This window comes from Gymnogyps californianus, chromosome 2, assembly GCF_018139145.2.
Source record: "Gymnogyps californianus isolate 813 chromosome 2, ASM1813914v2, whole genome shotgun sequence".
Lineage (NCBI taxonomy): Eukaryota > Metazoa > Chordata > Aves > Accipitriformes > Cathartidae > Gymnogyps > Gymnogyps californianus.
Window position 1 is genome coordinate 13,025,691 of NC_059472.1, and position 18,194 is coordinate 13,043,884.

The window sequence follows — 18,194 nt, forward strand, 5'->3', positions numbered from 1 at the left end:
TTTTATAACATAGTGCAATGGGAGGTTTAATACGTTTTTTTCAGGCTCTCGCAAGCGCAGGACTTATTGCCGGTTCACTCTTGCTACCAACGCCCTCGCATTACTAAATACAGTAATACTGTATTTCCCGTCATACTGAAATTACTGTAAGTACAGGAATACTTTCCTTCGGGGAAAGGGGCCGATTGCAGGCCCAGCCCCCGGGCACGGTGGCACCGGCGGGAGCAGCGGCACCGCCACCCGGCATCGGCGGGTCGCTCCCCCCGGGGGCGGGACTTCCGGCGCTGCCGTTGCCCCGGCAGCCGAGGGGGCGGGGCCGGCAGTCGCGGCGGCTCGGCCGAATTCGGCGGCGCCACGTCTGGTTCGGGGCTCCCCTCCCTGCCCGGGGCGGCGGCGGGAGCAGCGGGTGGAGCGCGGCCGAACCCTCGCCTCTCCCTCAGCGGCCAGCTCGTAGCGAAGCCTCGGCGGCGGCCGGGCGCGGCGGTGGCGGCGACATGTCGGACCTGGGGGACTGGTTCCGGAGCATCCCGCTGATCACCCGCTACTGGTTCGCCGGCTCCATCGCGGTGCCGCTCATCGGCAAGCTGGGCCTCGTCAGCCCCGTCTACCTCTTCCTCTGGCCCGACGCCTTCATCAACCGCTTCCAGGTACGGGCCGCACTACCAGTCCCGGCGTGCCCTGCGGCGCCCGCGCCATAAGGGAGCCCAGGCCGGGGCGCGCTCGGCATTCTGGGAGTTGTAGTGAGCGGCTGGCCGTGCAGCGGGGCTGGGGGCTGCGGGCGGGGGCTGACCCCCTCCCCCGGCCTCCGCGGCCGCGTTGGGAGGGAATGGCGCGCCGAGGCAGTCCTTAGGAGTGACCCAGATCACCTCCAGCGGGCAGCCGGGCCTACCTTCCTGCTTAACCTATATAAGGCCTGCGAGCTGGGCCTCGGGTTTAGCTAGTGCTCGGCCTCCGCAGGCCCCGGGCTCCCCACCAAGGTGACACAGGCTGCGGTGCCTGGCCCTGCCAGGGCCCCTCGGTGAGGCAAGGAGGGCTGTGGCCCTTGACAGGCCCTGTAGTTCGTATTGCGTCTCATTCTGATGCGTTTTTTTCCTACGTTTTTTTGGGGGAGTTGTTCTGGCTGGCACCGGTTGTTGTGCCAAGGCACTCTGTAATCATAACACCTATGGCTGTGACTGCAGGTGACTTGCCCGGCCTCCGTTGTGCAATTGTGTGGGCATGACTTTAGGAACAGGGGTTACAGGCAGGTGTGCAACCGTCCTAAACCGCAGGTGGCTCGAGATATTAAGGCAGAGCTAAAGTACGTCTTTTTCACCTTCTTGCTTGGAATTTGAAAAAGCTTGTGTTTGGGATTGTCGGCTTCTGTGCCTAGGTATGGTTGACGTAAACTAACAACTGAAGTCCTGAGGTTTCAGATGTACAGTATTTCTGGATGCGTTAGCAATATCAAAAGCGGTCACTGGACGTAGTCTTTTTCTTTGCATTGGGAGGTTACAGGTTCAGTGTTTTGGTATGCAGGTGTGTAGGGGGAGAGTGCCCATTGGATGAACTGAAAATGAAAGTGAAGGAAAAGATCCCAACCTTTAAATTTTTATTATATATGCTCATTATATCTTCAGAGAAAAAGGCTGAGTGCAAAAAAAAGATAAAAAGATAGCTCTATCTGTAGTTTGTTTCATGTATTGTCCCCCAAATTTAGTAGCTTAAATAAGTGTTTTTTCCCCTAGTTCTGTTACTCCTTCTGGAACTGTGATGTTCAGGATCCCAATATTCTATTTGGAAATGTTGCTGGTTAAAGAGCTCATTCATAAATGGCCAGACATTTTCTGTCCTTGCTACATGCTGCCATGCAGTTCGCTGTGCCCGATATTGGTATTTGGGAGACTCTCTAAAGCAGGTGCAAAATGCTCGGAGCAGTGCATGCTGTCTGGAACGGTATGATAAAGGCTGTTGTGTGAATTCTTTGGCCTCTGTACAACAGGTAAGAATGGGTTCTGTATGGATGCTTTTAAAACAGGGTAGCATCCTTGCAAGCATGTCTCTTTGCACTGCAATACTCAATACTGCGAAGATGTGATGGAAGTGATGTGGGAAGTTGTATGTGTTTTCTCTTGTAATCTTAATAGCTTTGCTTATCAGATCTAAAAGAAAAACTGTACAAGCTGCTGAAGCAGCAGTAATTGATACTTGGGCTATTTTTAATCTCCTCCTTGATCTTCCAAGTGATTGATAATGAATGAAAACAAAAAACCTATGCATATGAGTTCATTCTACAGTACATAAATATATCTTTCTCTTTTGATCTGGACAGATCTGGCGGCCGATAACTGCAACTTTTTTCTTCCCAGTGGGACCTGGAACAGGATTTCTCTACTTGGTGAATCTGTATTTCTTGTATCAATATTCATCACGATTAGAAACAGGTATGTTATCCATTAAATTGTATGCACATGGTGAACTCTTCCCAGAGTTGATAGAGACTAAGCATTGTCAGATAGAGCTTCTGTTGGGAATGTTTGTGGTGTGGGGTTGTGGCTGATTCAGACCGAATTGTGAGAAGGATGTCTCATCTCTGTGCCCACTTATGTTGGTCAATGGGAAACTGCTCTGAAAACTGATTTTGTGTGACTGGCTCCTTCCCTTTGGCAGGGAGCCTGCTCATTTAGGATCTGAACTTGATACTTCTTTCAATAGGAGGGCCTGGTGCTTTTAGCTGCTGGATTTCAGGAAATGAGGGATAGAGACTGAAAGATGATGTTACCTCTGCTTTCTTGTGTCTGATGTCCTTTAACATGGAAGGATGATAGAGCGTATGTAATAATGGGTATATCCATCTTGAGAAAATAACAATGTCAGTTTTTCCTTTTTTTAAAAGGCAATGATGCTTACCTGTGTTATTCTATTGGTTATGTTGAATTGAGAGATACCTTGTACAAATGAAGTGTACCCCTCTGTCAAATAGAAATGTGAAAAAGTTAAGGAACTAGTTGGATTTTCAGTTAGGGGGAAAAATTAAGAGTGGAAGAAAGGAGATCAGATAATAGATCATTTCTCTCAAAAAAGAGATTGTTGTTACAAGGTAGCTTCAAAACTGGTTTCATTTTGCATTGCACAGTTCATTAAAGCTAGACAAAAATTGTTTCAATTGAAGTAAATAATTAAAGTATTTGCAAAGCCAAGGTCCTCCTGAAAGCCTTTATGAACGAGAATTTCAGTGTAGTTCTAATGGAGTCTTAGAACTGATGGTGCAAGTGGAAATGCATTGCAAGGTCATGTTTGGGAAGTCCCACGACAGAGAAGAGATCCCTGGTAAACCTGTCGTCCAGAGAGTATTGTGGAATTCCTTTTAAGTCATAAGAAGGGTAGCAGAGAAAGGGAGGAGTGGTGCCAGATTGTATTTGATTGTTTTCTTAGTGAAAGTAAGTAGTAGTTTAATAGCTAGAAATGGTTCCTCCTTCTCTTTGAGCCTTTCTGCAGTAGATTATGAACACATGAGAGTACCGGCAGTTATGACATTCTACTGTGCAAAGCTATGTGTAGTAAGAGTTCCTGATTAATATATGCAAATTATAAGACATCACTGCTTGTACATGTACTTACAAAATGGTCTAGTTGTCTATGCTGTGGCAGAAGTCTCATGGAAGGAAGTCAATTCTTTCAGCAGTAAATTTACATTTCTGCTGTACAACACATCTGGATTTTGAAACTAGGAAAGCAGCTGTGTTGTTGTTTAAATCAATGCATTTCTTTTATAGTCATTTTTCTGGGTATAAATGAAGGTCTTGGTTAGGTCGGTCCTTCCTTTCCACGAAAAAGGCTTGAATCCTGAAAGTGGGAGGTGTAGAAGTTGCTGATAATATGTTTACAGGCAGAAATCAGCATAGGTCTATGCCTCCTTTTGTCTGTGAAACTGAGGAAGTGAAACTTCTATTTTCAGGGTTGTAAGTGGTTTTTGAGCATACACTGGTGTTGCATGCTAACTTCAAATTTAACTGTAAAAAATATACATATGGTTTTGTACTGTGCTTGTGCTTTCCTAACAAGCTGACCTCTAGCTTCCTGAGGAAAAGTAGATCAATGTGTTTTTGTTTTGTTTTGTTTCTGTTGGAGAAGAACATAACAAATATCAACAGAGAAAGCAGAATATGCAGAGTTCACTCCCCAGCAGTACAAATGATGAGATTATGAGTCTGCAGCTCTTCCCTGATGACTGGGTTATACCCGGGGCCCTACTGAAGGACCAGTGGGCTAGAGCTCACCTTGCCCCTGTGCTGAGCTTTTTGGCAGTCTGTAGTTCAGTTTTCTTAGATATTCATTGGGAAGTCAACTTAAATAGTTTGTCTAATATTCTTGTTAGTAATCTCCTAGATAATGAGAAGTGAAAAACTTTAAGGGAATAATACTTGCTTTGATTTCTTCCTATTCTGGAGGAATTCCTGTGCTGGAGTTTCTACAGGGTTAGTCAGCTTCCTCTCTTTATTTGTTTCTATTTGTTGTATGGCAACAGTAAGGAGAAAACTCCAATTTGTGTAGTTCTCCAACTTTAAAACTTTCCAACAGATTTTTCAAAGTTGTTTCCCCCCCCCCCCCCCCCCCCGTGTAACTTGCGTGGCTGAACTTAAATAATAAACTTAAAATGACTAAAATACCGATTTTGTTTTACATAGGCTGAGTTACTCTAGTTATTCTAAAAAGCTAATGCTTAAAAATAGATTCTCTTTCTTTAAATTTTTGAGGACATGTAAAGTAGTTGTAGGAAGCCAAATAGTGCTAACATTAAGCAGTGGCCTTCTTTCTAGGCATTTTGATGTTTAATTATTAGCATGTAGTTCAGCTTGTTCATGGTGCGCTGTGTTTGTCACTGTGAGGTTTGGGTCTGTTTCAGCAGTATTCTCAGGCTTTCCTTGCCTGCATGGAGCTATATGAAAGTTGACAGGAGTCTTGCTTAAATGCCGAGGTCCGTGCCAGCCTTTTGCCACAGTTTGCAAGAGTAGGAGCTTATGATTTTCATGTTTGCAAGGAGTTGTTTAGGGGTTTTGTTTTTTCACCCTTCTCTCTGCTAGGTCCCAAACTCAACTGGGCATCTAAAGATAATTTCATTTAGTATGACCTGCAGGGAATGTTACTCTGTTTTTTTGTTTCCACTGTCCTGAAAAAATTTGACACACGTTTGAAATGGGAAATTAGGCAAGCAGGTCAGCTTAGAAGAAGGAACAGAATGCACTGCACGTGTGTACGCTCCATGTCATGTATGTTAATTTTTCTGGAGTGTAAAACTATTGTATCTCTTGAGTCTGACTAGATGATGCAAAGAGGATGCAATTTGCCTAAGTAAGGACTGGTTTTCACATGACTTGATCATTAAACTTGGTGTCTCTGCTTTTGCTGTGCAAGTGTATTTCCTTATTGTGTGCTTCTGACTGGCAGCTTCTTATGAAGGACAGGGTCCAACTCCATTTTGAAGTCTTACGAAGTTAAAACCACTTATCTGCAGAGTTAAATGTGTTCTTTTTTAAGTAGAGACGCCATTTGTGCACTTAATGCAGTAGGCTGAATGTCTTATTTTTTGGTCTGTAGGTTGTTCTATTATAAGGCTTTTTAAAATTAAAAAAATAAAAATCATAAACAACAGACTGCATGTAAGGCAACTGTTATTAGCTGAGCTTTTCTTAGACTCCCAAAAGTGTAAAAAAAAAAAAAAAAAAAAAAAAAAAAAGTCTTAATTTCTTATCAAGATTTCAGTATCTTTCCTAATAATTCTTTTTATTTACAGGGGCTTTTGATGGAAGGCCAGCAGATTACATGTTCATGCTCCTGTTTAACTGGATATGCATTGTTGTATCCTTCTGCTCATCATCAAACTTTTTGAATATTTTGATTCTCCTGTTTCTTCCTGAAACATGTTCAAAGACCAGGTTTTAGCAACTAACAGTTTTAAAATGTAGCAAATGCTCACAGGTGAGTTTTTAATCTTCCTGGAAAAGTAGCAAGTGGCTTGCAGGGAGAATACTAATAAATGTGCTAATACAAGTATGTAATCTGGGGACTAGAGTTCTGCTTACATAAAGCTCAGCTCATGCTGTGTGAGCTTCTGTGGTGGTTGCTGTATTGCTTTACTTAGCCACTTTTGTGGATTGCTGCGTGGGCTAAGAGTGAATTTAGTGTGTTTAAGCTGCCATGTGCAAATAGGTCTGATCTCTGCCATTCCCTGAGCTGGAAATTCATGTACCTCGTGGAGAGATCCTTTACCTGCTGGGTACAAGTCAGCTGAGTCTGTGAAAGCAGTGTTGCGATATCTGCACCGAGCCAACTTCCTGAAGAAGCTGGGCTTGTTGGTTTGGGAATGTTGGGAAACAGTTTTTCCATGAGCTGTGCTGTTCTACCTGAATTTTCTTTTAGGTCTCGGATACAAAACTGGGAGGAGTTGTTGATAGAGTAGATGGTTGTGCTACCATTCAGAGGGATCTTTAGAGGCTGGAGAAATGTGCTGGTCAGGAATCTCACGAAGCTCAACAAGGGGAAGTGCAGAGTCCTGCCCCTGGGGAGGAACAGCCTCAGGCACCAGGACAGGCTGGGGACTGACAGTCTGCAAAGCATCTTGGCAGAAAAGGCCCTGAGGGCCCTGCTGGACACCAAGTTGACCATGAGCCAGCAATGTGCCTTTGTGGCAAAGGTGGCCACTGGCCTCCTGGGCTGCACTAGGCAGAGCATTGCCAGCAGGTTGAGGGAGGTGATTACTCCTCTCTGCTCAGCCCTTGTGAGAGGTATGCGGGGCTGCATCCAGCTCCAGGTTCCCAAGTACAAGAGAGACATGGACATAATGGAGTGAGTCCAGTGAAGGGTCACAAAGATGATTAAAGGGTTGGAGCATCTGTCACATGAGGAGAAGCTGAGAGAGCTGGGATTGTGCAGCCTGGAGAACAGGAGGCTCAGGGGTGTCTTATCATAGAATCATAGAGTAGTTTGGGTTGGAAGGGACCTTTAAAGGTCGTCTAGTCCAACCCCCCCTGCAATGAGCAGGCACATCTTCAACTAGATCAGGCTGCTCAGAGCCCTGTCCAACCTGACCTTGAAGGTTTCCAGGGATGGGGCATCTACCACCTCTCTGGGCAACCTGTTCCATTGTTTCACCACCCTCATCTTAAAATAATTTCTTACTTATATCTAGTCTAAATCTACCCTCTTTTAGCTTAAAACCATTACCCTTTGTCCTATCACAACAGGCGCTACGAAAAAGTTTGTCCCCATCTTTCTTGTAAGCCGCCTTTAAGTACTGGAAGGCTGCAATAAGGTCTCCCTGGAGCCTTGTCTTCTCCAGGCTGAACAACCCCAACTCTCTCAGCCTTTCCTCATAGGAGAGGTGTTCCATCCCTCTGATCATTTTTGTGGCCGCCTTCTGGACCTGCTCCAACAGGTCCATGTCTTTCCTGTACTGAGGACTCCAGAGCTGGACAGAGTATCCATGTGGATAGGTACCTTATGGGGGAGGGAGTAAAGGAAATGGAGTCAGGCTTCTCTCAGTGCTGCTCAGTGGTGGGACAAGAGAGAACAGGCACAAAATGAAGCACAGAAAATTCCATTTAAATGTAAGAAAGACCATTTTTACTGTAAGGGAAGTCAAACACTGGCACGGGTTGCCAAGAGAGGTTGTGGAACCTCCATCCTTGGAGATGCTCCCATTCTGTCTGTGCTGTTTGTGGTGGCACAGCATGTGGAAAAAAAGGGAGTGGTGACATCCGTGTGAACCAGATACAGCCAGGAGAGCTAGTGTGTAGAAATGCTGTCGCCTTTATCAATAGATTAACTATGTCTAGTCGCATTCCACTGTATGGAGGGAATTGCTATTCCTGCTGGTCCTGCTGAGCCACAGCAGTAACTAGGAAAACAACGTGCGTTTAGTTATGTTGTTAAGAAAACCATCAGCTTCATTGTGGTTGCTGGCTGTTGGCTGTGAGCTATTAGATGAATCTGATTGTGACTTGACTTTCAAACTGGTCATTTAAAAGCTTCCAGTTGCTTGTTCCCTATATGATGTAAGGAGCAACCTGGATGCATGATCTGGGAAAATGCTTGGTGCAATTTTATATGTATTCATGAACTGTTAAAAGCGTTCTGATCATAGCAAAATTCTTCAGCAATTGTTTCTACTCAGCAGTTACTACAGCAAGTAGATCCTTTGGGTTCCAAGGTAGGAGAGTAGTATTAAAAGCCAGCACTGACGCACTTCAAGAAATTATTTATTTTCTATGACTCAGTGGCAATATATTGGTATTTTTTTATGATCTGGTATTTCTTTAGTTAGAACACCAACATTTTAGTCTTTAAAAAGCTAATGAAAAAATCCAGCTGTTAAACTTGTAACATGCTTTTATGAAAGGACTGATTGAGTTTGTAGTTAGCCAGTTTCATCATGGAGGGAAGGCCAGTGACTTGAGGTGGTAGCTTGGAAGGCTATTGAAAAGCAATTATTGAAACCAAGTGTGTAAGTCTCTAGATCATTGGAGGTTTTTCATTTTTTCCAGTGGTTAACTTAATACTACACAGGAACGCTGTTTTAATTTTAAACATTAAAGGCCTTTGCATGTGTATTCAGTGTGTGTGCAGCTTCTTTTTGTCGTTCTAGTCTATCAGGTTTTGCTGCGTTTTCCTTAATGATGCAATGACAGATAACTGGCTTGGCAATGGACATGCAGGTAAGTGCAGTGCAGGTTCTTAAATAATCTTATGGAACTTTCAGACTACTTAATGACTTTATAGAGAGCATTATCGACGTAACTGCAGAACATAGTTAAGCTAGGCTGGTTTAGTTTGTATCAAAATGGACTGCTGTGTGTGTGTTGTTAGTTTTTTATTTTGGGTTAGCCTCAGCTAACGTCACAAACCTGTATCTGACTCTGCCACTCCTAACCTAGTTAGGGAGTCAAGGAGTGAAAATTGGCTCTTTGTGCAGTCAGGAACTGTTCAGCCTTTTACTAAAATGGACACAAGATGTCACCTATGCACTGTTTCTTCTAATGAATGTGGATCTGCATTCTTTCTTTTTTATCTAAAAATGATTCTTGGGTTCATTAGTCCTCTCAAATGTAGTGTGCCTTTTACTTGCCAACAGAAGATCTTTTTGTGAAAAATGCAGCTTCAGATTCAGATCGTAACTGTGAAGTGCAAAATCCTCACAAGAATGATTAAAATAGTGGTCTAAAGAGCCAGTTTCAATGAGGTAGTTCTTATCTCCCCAAATATTAAGGGGGGAAAAGGGGGGGTGTTTCTTGGACGCAACAGAGTATCAGATAACTGCATGTCTTCAGCCTGCCTCTGCTGTTCTCTCCTCATCTTATTCTGACCTGTCACCCAAAGCCTGCACCAATATCTCTAGTATTCTGTGCAATATTATTTTAGCATTTATTAGATCACTTATCTGGTGAGCCTGTCTACCAGGCTCCCCTGGTAGACAAAAATAGCAATCGTGCGTCTGCAGTCAGGACTGAGTTCTGTTAAGGGCTGTCCATAACTTTGCACTTAAACTTTTTTTTGCTGTGGGAAAGATGCCACAAAATTATTCAAAAGCATGCTGAAGTCACCCATACATTGTATGAATTTTAGACTGATTGTGTTGATATGTATCTTTTTACAAAGGTACTTAAAATGGTTTTATATCTGCATACAAGGTATTGCTTAAAAGAGACTCAGTTGTTTGATGTACAAATGTGTTTTTCTTAGAAATAACATTTTTTTGCTTGTGTTCAGTGGCTTGCTTGAAAGTGAGAAGATAGAATATGATAGCTGGGCCTCTATTCCCATGTCAAATACTTTCAGAAATTAGATATTACTTTCTTTTTCCAGTAAAATAAAAATGGTTTTAATAAAGACCCTAAGGTGCTTGTGTGACGAGTCAGACTGCTGGTGCACTGTAGGGCTTGGGGAAGGCTGGGCTGATGCCGGTGTGCCAGCTTTAACAGGGAACCTGTTGAATAGCGGCACCCCCGAAGGGGTGAGTTTTAACCTCTCTTCCAAACACACAAGCTGGTTCATAGCATTAAACCAGTTCATGGAAATGTTGCTGGCACAGTCTGTCTTTAGTTCAGAAATCAGCAGATAGCCAAAATAGTAATTTATATTTGTTTCACTAGAAATAGTCCCATCAGCTAATATACAGTCACAGTAATGAGGTATTTGAAACAGTTTCTTCTCCTGGTATGGAGCATGGGTTAACTCTGAGCTCTACCAAGGTGGCTTTGCCAAGGCTGGCTGCGGTACTCCGAAATGGTGATTTACTGATGCACCTTCCCTCTGCGGTGCTCTGAGGGGGACATAGCTGGCAGTTTGATGGAGTAACACTTCATCTGGTGTATTAGCTTAGCCCCAGATGAGTGTGTTTGGGTTAGTGCCCTGGGTTGTGAATGGAAATGATTGTGGCACAGATGTGTCGCTGACTCTGCTGTAGGTGTGCTACCAAGCAGCTGAGAGCAGAGGAGTTCGCCACAGCTGCTCTTTCACTTGGTGCAAGTTGGAGCCCTTTGCTTTGGCACAGTCTTGCAAAAGAGAATGACCAAGTAGGTTCTCCTGCTTAGCTTTCTCAATAGCTTTTGAACAGATCCATGAGACATGATGGCCAAGGTTCTGGGGCAATCTTTAAAGATTTTGCTGATGTATCATGCTTACAAGCCATTTTTGAAGCTTATAGCTCCTGCTGCCTGTTTAAGTTTCTCTGGCTTCTGTGAAAGTGATGGTAACTTTGCCTTTTTTTTTTTTTTTTTTTTTAACATTGCAGTTGCTGATGATTCCACTCATCATGTCAGTACTTTATGTGTGGGCCCAGCTGAACAGAGAAGTGATTGTATCGTTTTGGTTTGGAACAAGATTTAAGGTATGTCAGACATGATATTGGAAAGGTTTCTGCCCAGAACATGCACGTGAAGGGGGTGAGGGGCAAAATATAAATATTTTCTCTTATTAAAGATGTCCCATGCTTTGACATATCTATATACTCCTTGAGATGCAGCAAAGACAGATTTCTTCGTGGTCATCCATACGGTGTCACTCAGTGTGGCTTTACTGAAAAGATGTCCTGACAACTGAAATCCATCGGTCTGAAAAGAGGAAAAAATTCCTGATAAACATTAACCTGGATAAAAGCTGAATGTAGTGACACCGTAGTGACAAAATGTTGATGTTTTAAATTGTTCTTTGCTGTGCAACCTCGTCTGTTTCTGCCAGATCTTGTAGTGAAAACCCTTTTGGTCATTGTTTCCAGACCTTTTCAAAATCAGAAATATTAGGACTTCATTTCAGATGTGAGTTTGGTGTGGAACATAGAGTGCAAAAGACACATCCACTTATAATGTTTAAATGAGTATGATTAGTCTAAAAATGTTAGTGGTCACTCAGTTTGGAGTATCGTACCTTGTTAGGTAGAATCTGCTTAAGTTAATATATCGGGATTTGTGTAATGCCTAAAACATTGAGATTATAATCATGCTTATTAATGCAGTGGGAAGTTGAGCAGGTTTATGTCCTTAACTTGTACTTACAACTTCTCTGTCTCCATTGTGTTCTTTTTTAGGCCTGTTACCTTCCATGGGTTATTCTGGGATTCAACTACATCATTGGTGGATCGTACGTATTTACTTATATGGCCAATTTGAAGTTATAAAAGCTTTTACAGCTATTGAACTTATTGCTGAATTTAGAAGCAATATTAAAATAAGAGGCTTAAAGCTGTATAATCTGAGTGGTAATGCTCAGTGTCACATGGTGGTCATTTAAGATAAAAGCAAAGAGGAAATGTACATGTGAGAACTAGAGAATGTAGGTGAGGGGAAAGTAGTAAGAATTTGGTTTATTTTCTAGTAAATCTATGCATTAGGCCTTTTCCTTACTAAAGAGTACTGCACAGTAAAGAAAGATGTCATCCCCCATGACCAGCCATCATTACTGGTTTTAGAAACAAATTTAGCTTGACTCTGATAGTGCTGTTACTTCTTTCCCTCACAGTCTTGCCCAACATGATGTGTTTTTTAGCTTGTGAAACAAGGGAAAGTGGCAATAACAAGCCCATGGAGTGCCATATTAGCGCTTGCTGAATTTGTTGGTCTGTCTTGGGTTTCTTTGACTAAACTTTGTGATGCAGAAGTCCCCTCTGCACAGTCTTCCTCATTGGTTGGGACCTCTTGGTGCCGCTGCAACACAATTAGTGACGATAACAAGTTATGTGGTTGATTTATAAAAGGAGGAGATAGTACAGCAAAACCAAATTCCCTTTTCTGGCTGTGCCTCCTACTGACTCATCAGTCACTTGAGAAAACTGCTTGCTGTTAGATACCTGCTGTTTCTATGCATGACAGAAGATACTCAAGGGCCTCCATTCAGCAGTGTTTTTGCAAAATTGGGAACAAGACAGTTCAGTACAGCAGGAGACAGGTTGTCCAGTGAAAACAGCAGTAACTTCTCAAGCTCCACAGACTATTATTTGAGACACTAATAGCTGTACGGTCTAATTCCCTGATGTAAACAAGTATTTAATTGCATTTTCAGTACAGACTATAGAGAAGGCTTGGAAGGGAGGGTGGAACAGCCTGTTGATGTGTTGGCACTGAAGGTTGGCCCTTCTAAAGAAGTGGCTGCAAAATGCTGAGGGAAGGGAAATTCTCTGTGGCTCATGGCCCCAGCAATGCCTGTGGCAGGTGAACAGTAGTAACTGGCAGAAGACGGTCACTCGTTTATTTTCAGAGAAGACAGCATGTGAAAATTCTTTTTCTTTTGCCTTGCAGAGTCATCAATGAGCTGATAGGAAATCTGGTTGGACACCTGTATTTCTTCTTAATGTTTAAATATCCAATGGATTTGGGAGGAAGGAATTTTCTGTCCACACCTCAGTTCCTGTAAGCTGGCTTTATTCTTTAGCTCACTGTTTGTTTGGTCCAATTTTCTGTATTGTTTGTCAGACATACATTTGCTGGGATTGTAAGGTGTAAAATACTTTGCTAAATCAACCTGCTTCAGACCATCCTATTGACTGTGCTGAGTCATCAAAAATGTTGAGTTTCTTGTAAGTGGCCCATGTGAGAGTTCTTTGTTACCCCTACGGATGGCTTGTGTCCTTTACCCACTCTTAAGAGTGAGAGTAAAAGTCATAGTTCTGCTAGTGAATTGAGCTGTAGTAAAGAGTAACAATTATCAGATGGTATCAAAAAAATTGTTTTCTCCTGTAAATGATCTTTTATCTGTATTTCCATGTATCATTACAGTAGCTACCAGTTCAGCAGCCTGTAACAATAATAGGAATCAGTTGTAGACTTGTTCAGAGCTACAATAAGTATTCTGCTTTGCAGTCTGTACCAGTCACCTGGACTGAAACTGCAGGTCTTGGTTTCTGAAGTGCTTTTTCTTGTGATCTGTTCATTGTTTTGGCATTGAAATACTACGATCAGAAGCCAAAGTTTGTAGTTTCAGTTGCCCTTGTCCTCATCCTTTTGGGCTGTAAATTTACTTCTCTACCAAACTTTAGTTAGCTATTCAGTTAACCCTTTTTATAGCATAAACTGTTAATTAGAAGATGCAAAGCTGAATTACAGTTATACTTTCTGTACAAGTTTTAAAGAGTAAGGAAGCTTTATATTCTACTTTTGTGTTTGCAAGCCCTTCTGGTAAACCTAGTTTTCCATAAAGATTAGAAGACAAAATGTTTTTTAAAAATGTCTTTCAAGGTAATAACAGCTCTGAAACTGCCATCAGTCTTGTTGGTTATGTGCAATTCTCTTGATTCCTCATATGTATATTTAATTTTTCTCTATATTTGAGAAGCAGGAACAGGAGTACTGCAAACATCTCTACAAAGGGATAAATTCTGCCTTTGCACTGTAATGTTCTGTTAAAAAAAAAGATGCTGTGATGAATTACAGATACCTTTAATATAATAATGAAGAACTTTTTCTATACAGGATCATTTTTCTTGTAGAAAGGAATCTGGGTTTTATGTCTGGGCCTCAGATTTTAGTGGTCAAATTCATCAAGGGATTTGCAGGAGCTTGGTGTAACTATTGTAGAGCTGAAATGACTCTGCATTGATGGCATCCCTTGCAAAATGCAGCAGCTGTATTTTAGATCACTCTATTTAGATGGTAGCCTAAGCTGGATGATGAAGTCTTACAGCTCTGATTTGCTCTGGCCAGGTCACTTGAGCTTTGATTTCAGACAAGCTAGTTGCTTGAGCCTGTTTCCCTTAGACTCTTTGGTCCTCAGTTCCTCAGGAACGTTTACTTGGAGAGCAGTGAGATGGTTAGATGCTGTGATAACAGGAACTTTGCAACTATTGGAGAGAGAGATGCTCAGAAGTGATTTGGATTTTTTTTATTATTTCCCCTGAAAAAAAGAGAGAGAAGTTAGGGGACTTAAGTTTGTATCACAGCATTTATTCTCAACAGTGAGACTCCCTTATGTGTTGGGGTTTTTTTTCCCCTGTGTTTGGATTATTGTATCTAACCATATCCCAGAGATGGAAGTTCCCCAGAATTCCCATTTCTCAATGTGCTGAGGGCTTAGATTTGGAAAGAATTCTGTGAAGTACTGCTGTGAAAAGCCAGTTTTATTGCGAAGTCTAGCAGCTAAAAGGAAGTGCATGGAAAAGTAGTCTGGCATCTACCCCCAAAGTACAGCTGTTTCTCAGACTCTCTCCTTCTCTTCTTGCTTGCCCTAGATACCGCTGGCTGCCAAATAGGAGAGGAGGAGTGTCGGGGTTTGGTATCCCACCCGCTAGCATGAGAAGAGCTGCAGAAGATCCGCAGGGTGGTGGAAGACACAACTGGGGCCAAGGTTTCCGGCTAGGTGACCAGTGAAGAACCTCCTGCCCTTGGAAAACAGCAACTGTTTGGTTTTAATTGGACGTAGAACCGACCCTTCCTGGCGCAGAGCATGCTTAAGAACTGAGCTCTCTGTAGTACTGTTGGATTTAACTGATTAGAAAGAATGTTTCTGGTTCAAGAGAAAATTAAAAACTCCAGAAGGGAAAAATGTAGATCTTGCTCCAGGTTAGCCAGTAGTGTCCAGTTTGATTCTGCCATTAAAAAAAGCCTTCTTTATACAGTATTGTCTGTCTTTTGCAATGGGCATCCATTATGCCGTCTTGTTCCGTGATGTGATGGAACAAGCTAACGGTGTTCTGTCTTGCCTGGTACATTAAAAGCTTTGTTGACCATGGTAAGGTAAGAATCCAGTGTGAGGCAGATGGTTTAAACTAACCCCAAAGTTTAGGAAGCTGACTTTTTCCATAGCTGTGCTTAAGTCCCAGGGTCTTTGGAAAGAGTATTTAAGTGATCTCTCTCTGCTGCATTCATAAAGCAAAGTGCAAATGTTTCATTTCCATTATTAAGCTGTGTTTTGAGGGGAGCTTTTTCTTGCCGTGCAGCATTTGTCCTACCTGCTACAGCATGGGCTGGGCAAGACTAAGGATAAGAGGGCTTTCGTTTGAAATGGCAATAACAGATATTCACAGAATTGAAATCTCTGAACTCTTCCTGGCATGTTACAAGGCTTGCTGTGTTTAAACTGAAGTTGTCCAGCTTTTTTTTTTTTCCCCCCCGAGATCTGTGAATTCTTGGCTTCAAGGTTTCTATTTTGATTGCAAAATTGGGTAGCACAAATACTACTTAAACTAGAAAATGTAACATATCATTGTGGTTAATGTAAAGGGTACCGACTGCAGCATTATGTTTGTTAACTGAAGCTTCAACTTTCTCTTAAAAGCTTTAAGACATCAAAGAATCAAAGCTGGAAATAAACTTTTCCAGGGTCAAGATACAATAGAACAGATTGCTTTACTACAGGACTCTTTCATTGTCAATAAGAAATTACGTACACTGTTTATTAGTATCTGTACTTTTTTGGTAAAACTTTTTGATATGGAAAAGGGAATGATTCTGTACAGTAGTTTTTCTCATGCTGGGTTCCCATAGGCAGAGCACAGGGTTGAGATCCAGGAAGCTGTAATCCTAGCTTGTTACTGACTCACCGCATGGACTTGAGCAAACTTCTTGCTTATCTCAGTTTTCCCAGCTGTAAGGAGGACTCATGCATGTCTCATAGCATTCTTAAACGGTAGCTGTCCCTGACTCTCCTAGGTGGGAGCTGCTAGTGAGCAAGGTAAGGCTTAGGTTCACATAAATGACAACACTTAAGCTAGGAACGAATTACTCTAGGCTTAACCAAGACTTCTAAGTTGGAATATAGTTGCTCACTTTTTGTTTTGTAATTGGAGGAAGAAGAGCATCATCACTAGGATGAGATTCAAGTCTCTGGCCCAATTTCCCTTTAGCATTTGTCTGGTTTTTTACTGGGTAGGTAGGGCACAGAAAGCTGTTCTGCCCCAACTTAGGTATCTCAGGTATCTATAAGTAGAGGTAGTGAATCTGGGCCAAAACATTTTTATGACTACTTTGTTTCTTCACTAAACCTGGGTTCTGAAGGTTTAAAAACTTATAAATACTACGTGATGTGAAACTGAGTGGAAAATAAGCAGTCAGACTGGAAGTTTTCAGCTGGCTTGCTTGAAAAAAATGCACGCTCCACTTCTTCACTGCAACTCAATTTTGTTGATTCGACTTGTGGAAAAATGTAGAAAACTGGTAATGATCATATTGTGTGCTTAGGTTTTACAGGAACTTGGAATTCAGAAATCACCTGCCATTTTTGTCTCTTCAGTGATGAGTTTTAAAGATGCTCTTGTCTCTTTCTTTGTTTAAAATGGTAGGTAGAAAAGAGGACTGCAGTGTTGTAAATACTAATCTATCGTTGACCGACAGCTGTTATTTGATGCTAACTTGAAAAGTCTGAGAACCATCGTTTTTATAGGAGTCATGATGCAGCTGGTCTTTTTAGTCATAGTAATATCACTGTCTCCAAAGCATTTGTCTTCATTTTGAGTCAGGACCTAACTGTTAAGTGAAGATGCAATAGTTTGTGACTCAGCTAAAACCCTGGCACACTCAAATTGCAGAACATCTTTGTACAGAAGGCCAGAAGGAAGGCTTGAGTGGGAGGAAGCATGGCAAAAGTCATTGTCCTGGCCCAGTGCACTGTGCTGGTCTTGCTTTCTAGTACCTCCTCCTTCTCTAAATTAAGAGGAAAAGGTTTGCAAGGAAAATAGACTTCTGATAAGTCTTAGCCTTTGAGCTGCTTCAGGTCAATTTACTTTGGTTTATGGAAAATTCACTTCAGAATTCCATATTACGAGCTGAGTTTGTTCGTTTCTCACTTGTCACTTGACCTGAAGCACTGTTTGTCCTGCAGCGTACACTGACAATGGCAGTCTCTTGTTAAATGAGTACCTCCTTTCTTATTTTGTACAGATAATTTCCCTTTTTGTAATCAATTTTTGTTGGCAAAGTTTTAAATTAAAGTTTTAATCTCTGTTACTGTCTCTGTTTCACTAAATCATATTTCAGCTTAAGACAAGCTTTGTGATCTGCGCGTCTCTGGGGAAGGTCTGACAGCTGCACTGTGACACCACCTCCTGCTGGTGATAAAAGTACTCAAGAAAATGACCTGCTTGTGGGTGGGAGCCTTGTCTTCTCTGATCGGTTGCAAAATCGTAAAGGCATTTGCTTTGTCTCTGTTTATCACCACGAGTTTTGACAGTCTGTGTCCTTCCTGGGCTGTTATAATTTTATAGCTTTTTTTGTATACTTGATTATTCATCCTTTATTGTCTTCTGGGAGGAAGTATCCTTCTACTCACCCTCAAACTTTGTGGGATTGATAGAGATCACTTACTTTTCCAGGGGTAAGCTTGGTATTCTGCAGTACTCTCTCTCTCCAGCCAGAGGTGCACAGCTGCCAGAATTCCTTTTGAGGCTCTTACCTCAGCTGATTTGGAGACACATTGAGCATCCTCTGAATGACTCTTCTGGTCCTCATCGTTCATCTGACTGCACTTTCCCTGTTGGTTACCATAGAGGCACCAAAGATGATCATGGACTCGGTACATAAGGCACTGTGTGAATTTGTTGTGCTCCTTGAACTGGGAAGTCTTGGTCCATACTAAATACACCAGATAGAACAGCGTGGCAAGTGTGTACCTTTTGATTTTGCTCCAGCTGCATAGAGAGTCAGCGGAACAGCCAGGAATATGAAATCAAATGCTTCTGAAACGCTTCATCTTGCATTCCTATTGCTTTGTCTTGGCAACAGCTCCTCTCTCAACAC

At 42.2% G+C, this 18,194-nt stretch overlaps 1 protein-coding gene across 2 annotated transcripts; it reads left to right on the forward strand.

Annotated features, from left to right (window-relative positions):
• Positions 1-369: 369 nt before the first annotated feature.
• On the forward strand, positions 370-17,402 carry DERL1 (derlin 1). Of its 2 annotated transcripts, none has more exons than XM_050915674.1 (8): positions 370-647; positions 2,312-2,423; positions 5,774-5,838; positions 8,667-8,693; positions 10,769-10,864; positions 11,561-11,613; positions 12,768-12,878; positions 14,693-17,402. In XM_050915674.1, the coding sequence occupies exons 1-8, from the start codon at positions 495-497 to the stop codon at positions 14,829-14,831; spliced, it is 756 nt and encodes a 251-aa protein (XP_050771631.1). In that variant the 5' UTR covers positions 370-494; the 3' UTR covers positions 14,832-17,402. The 2 variants fall into 2 exon arrangements, with proteins under 2 accessions (XP_050771631.1, XP_050771632.1); XM_050915675.1 differs by having other exon boundaries at positions 12,828-12,878.
• The last annotated feature ends 792 nt before the right edge of the window (positions 17,403-18,194 follow it).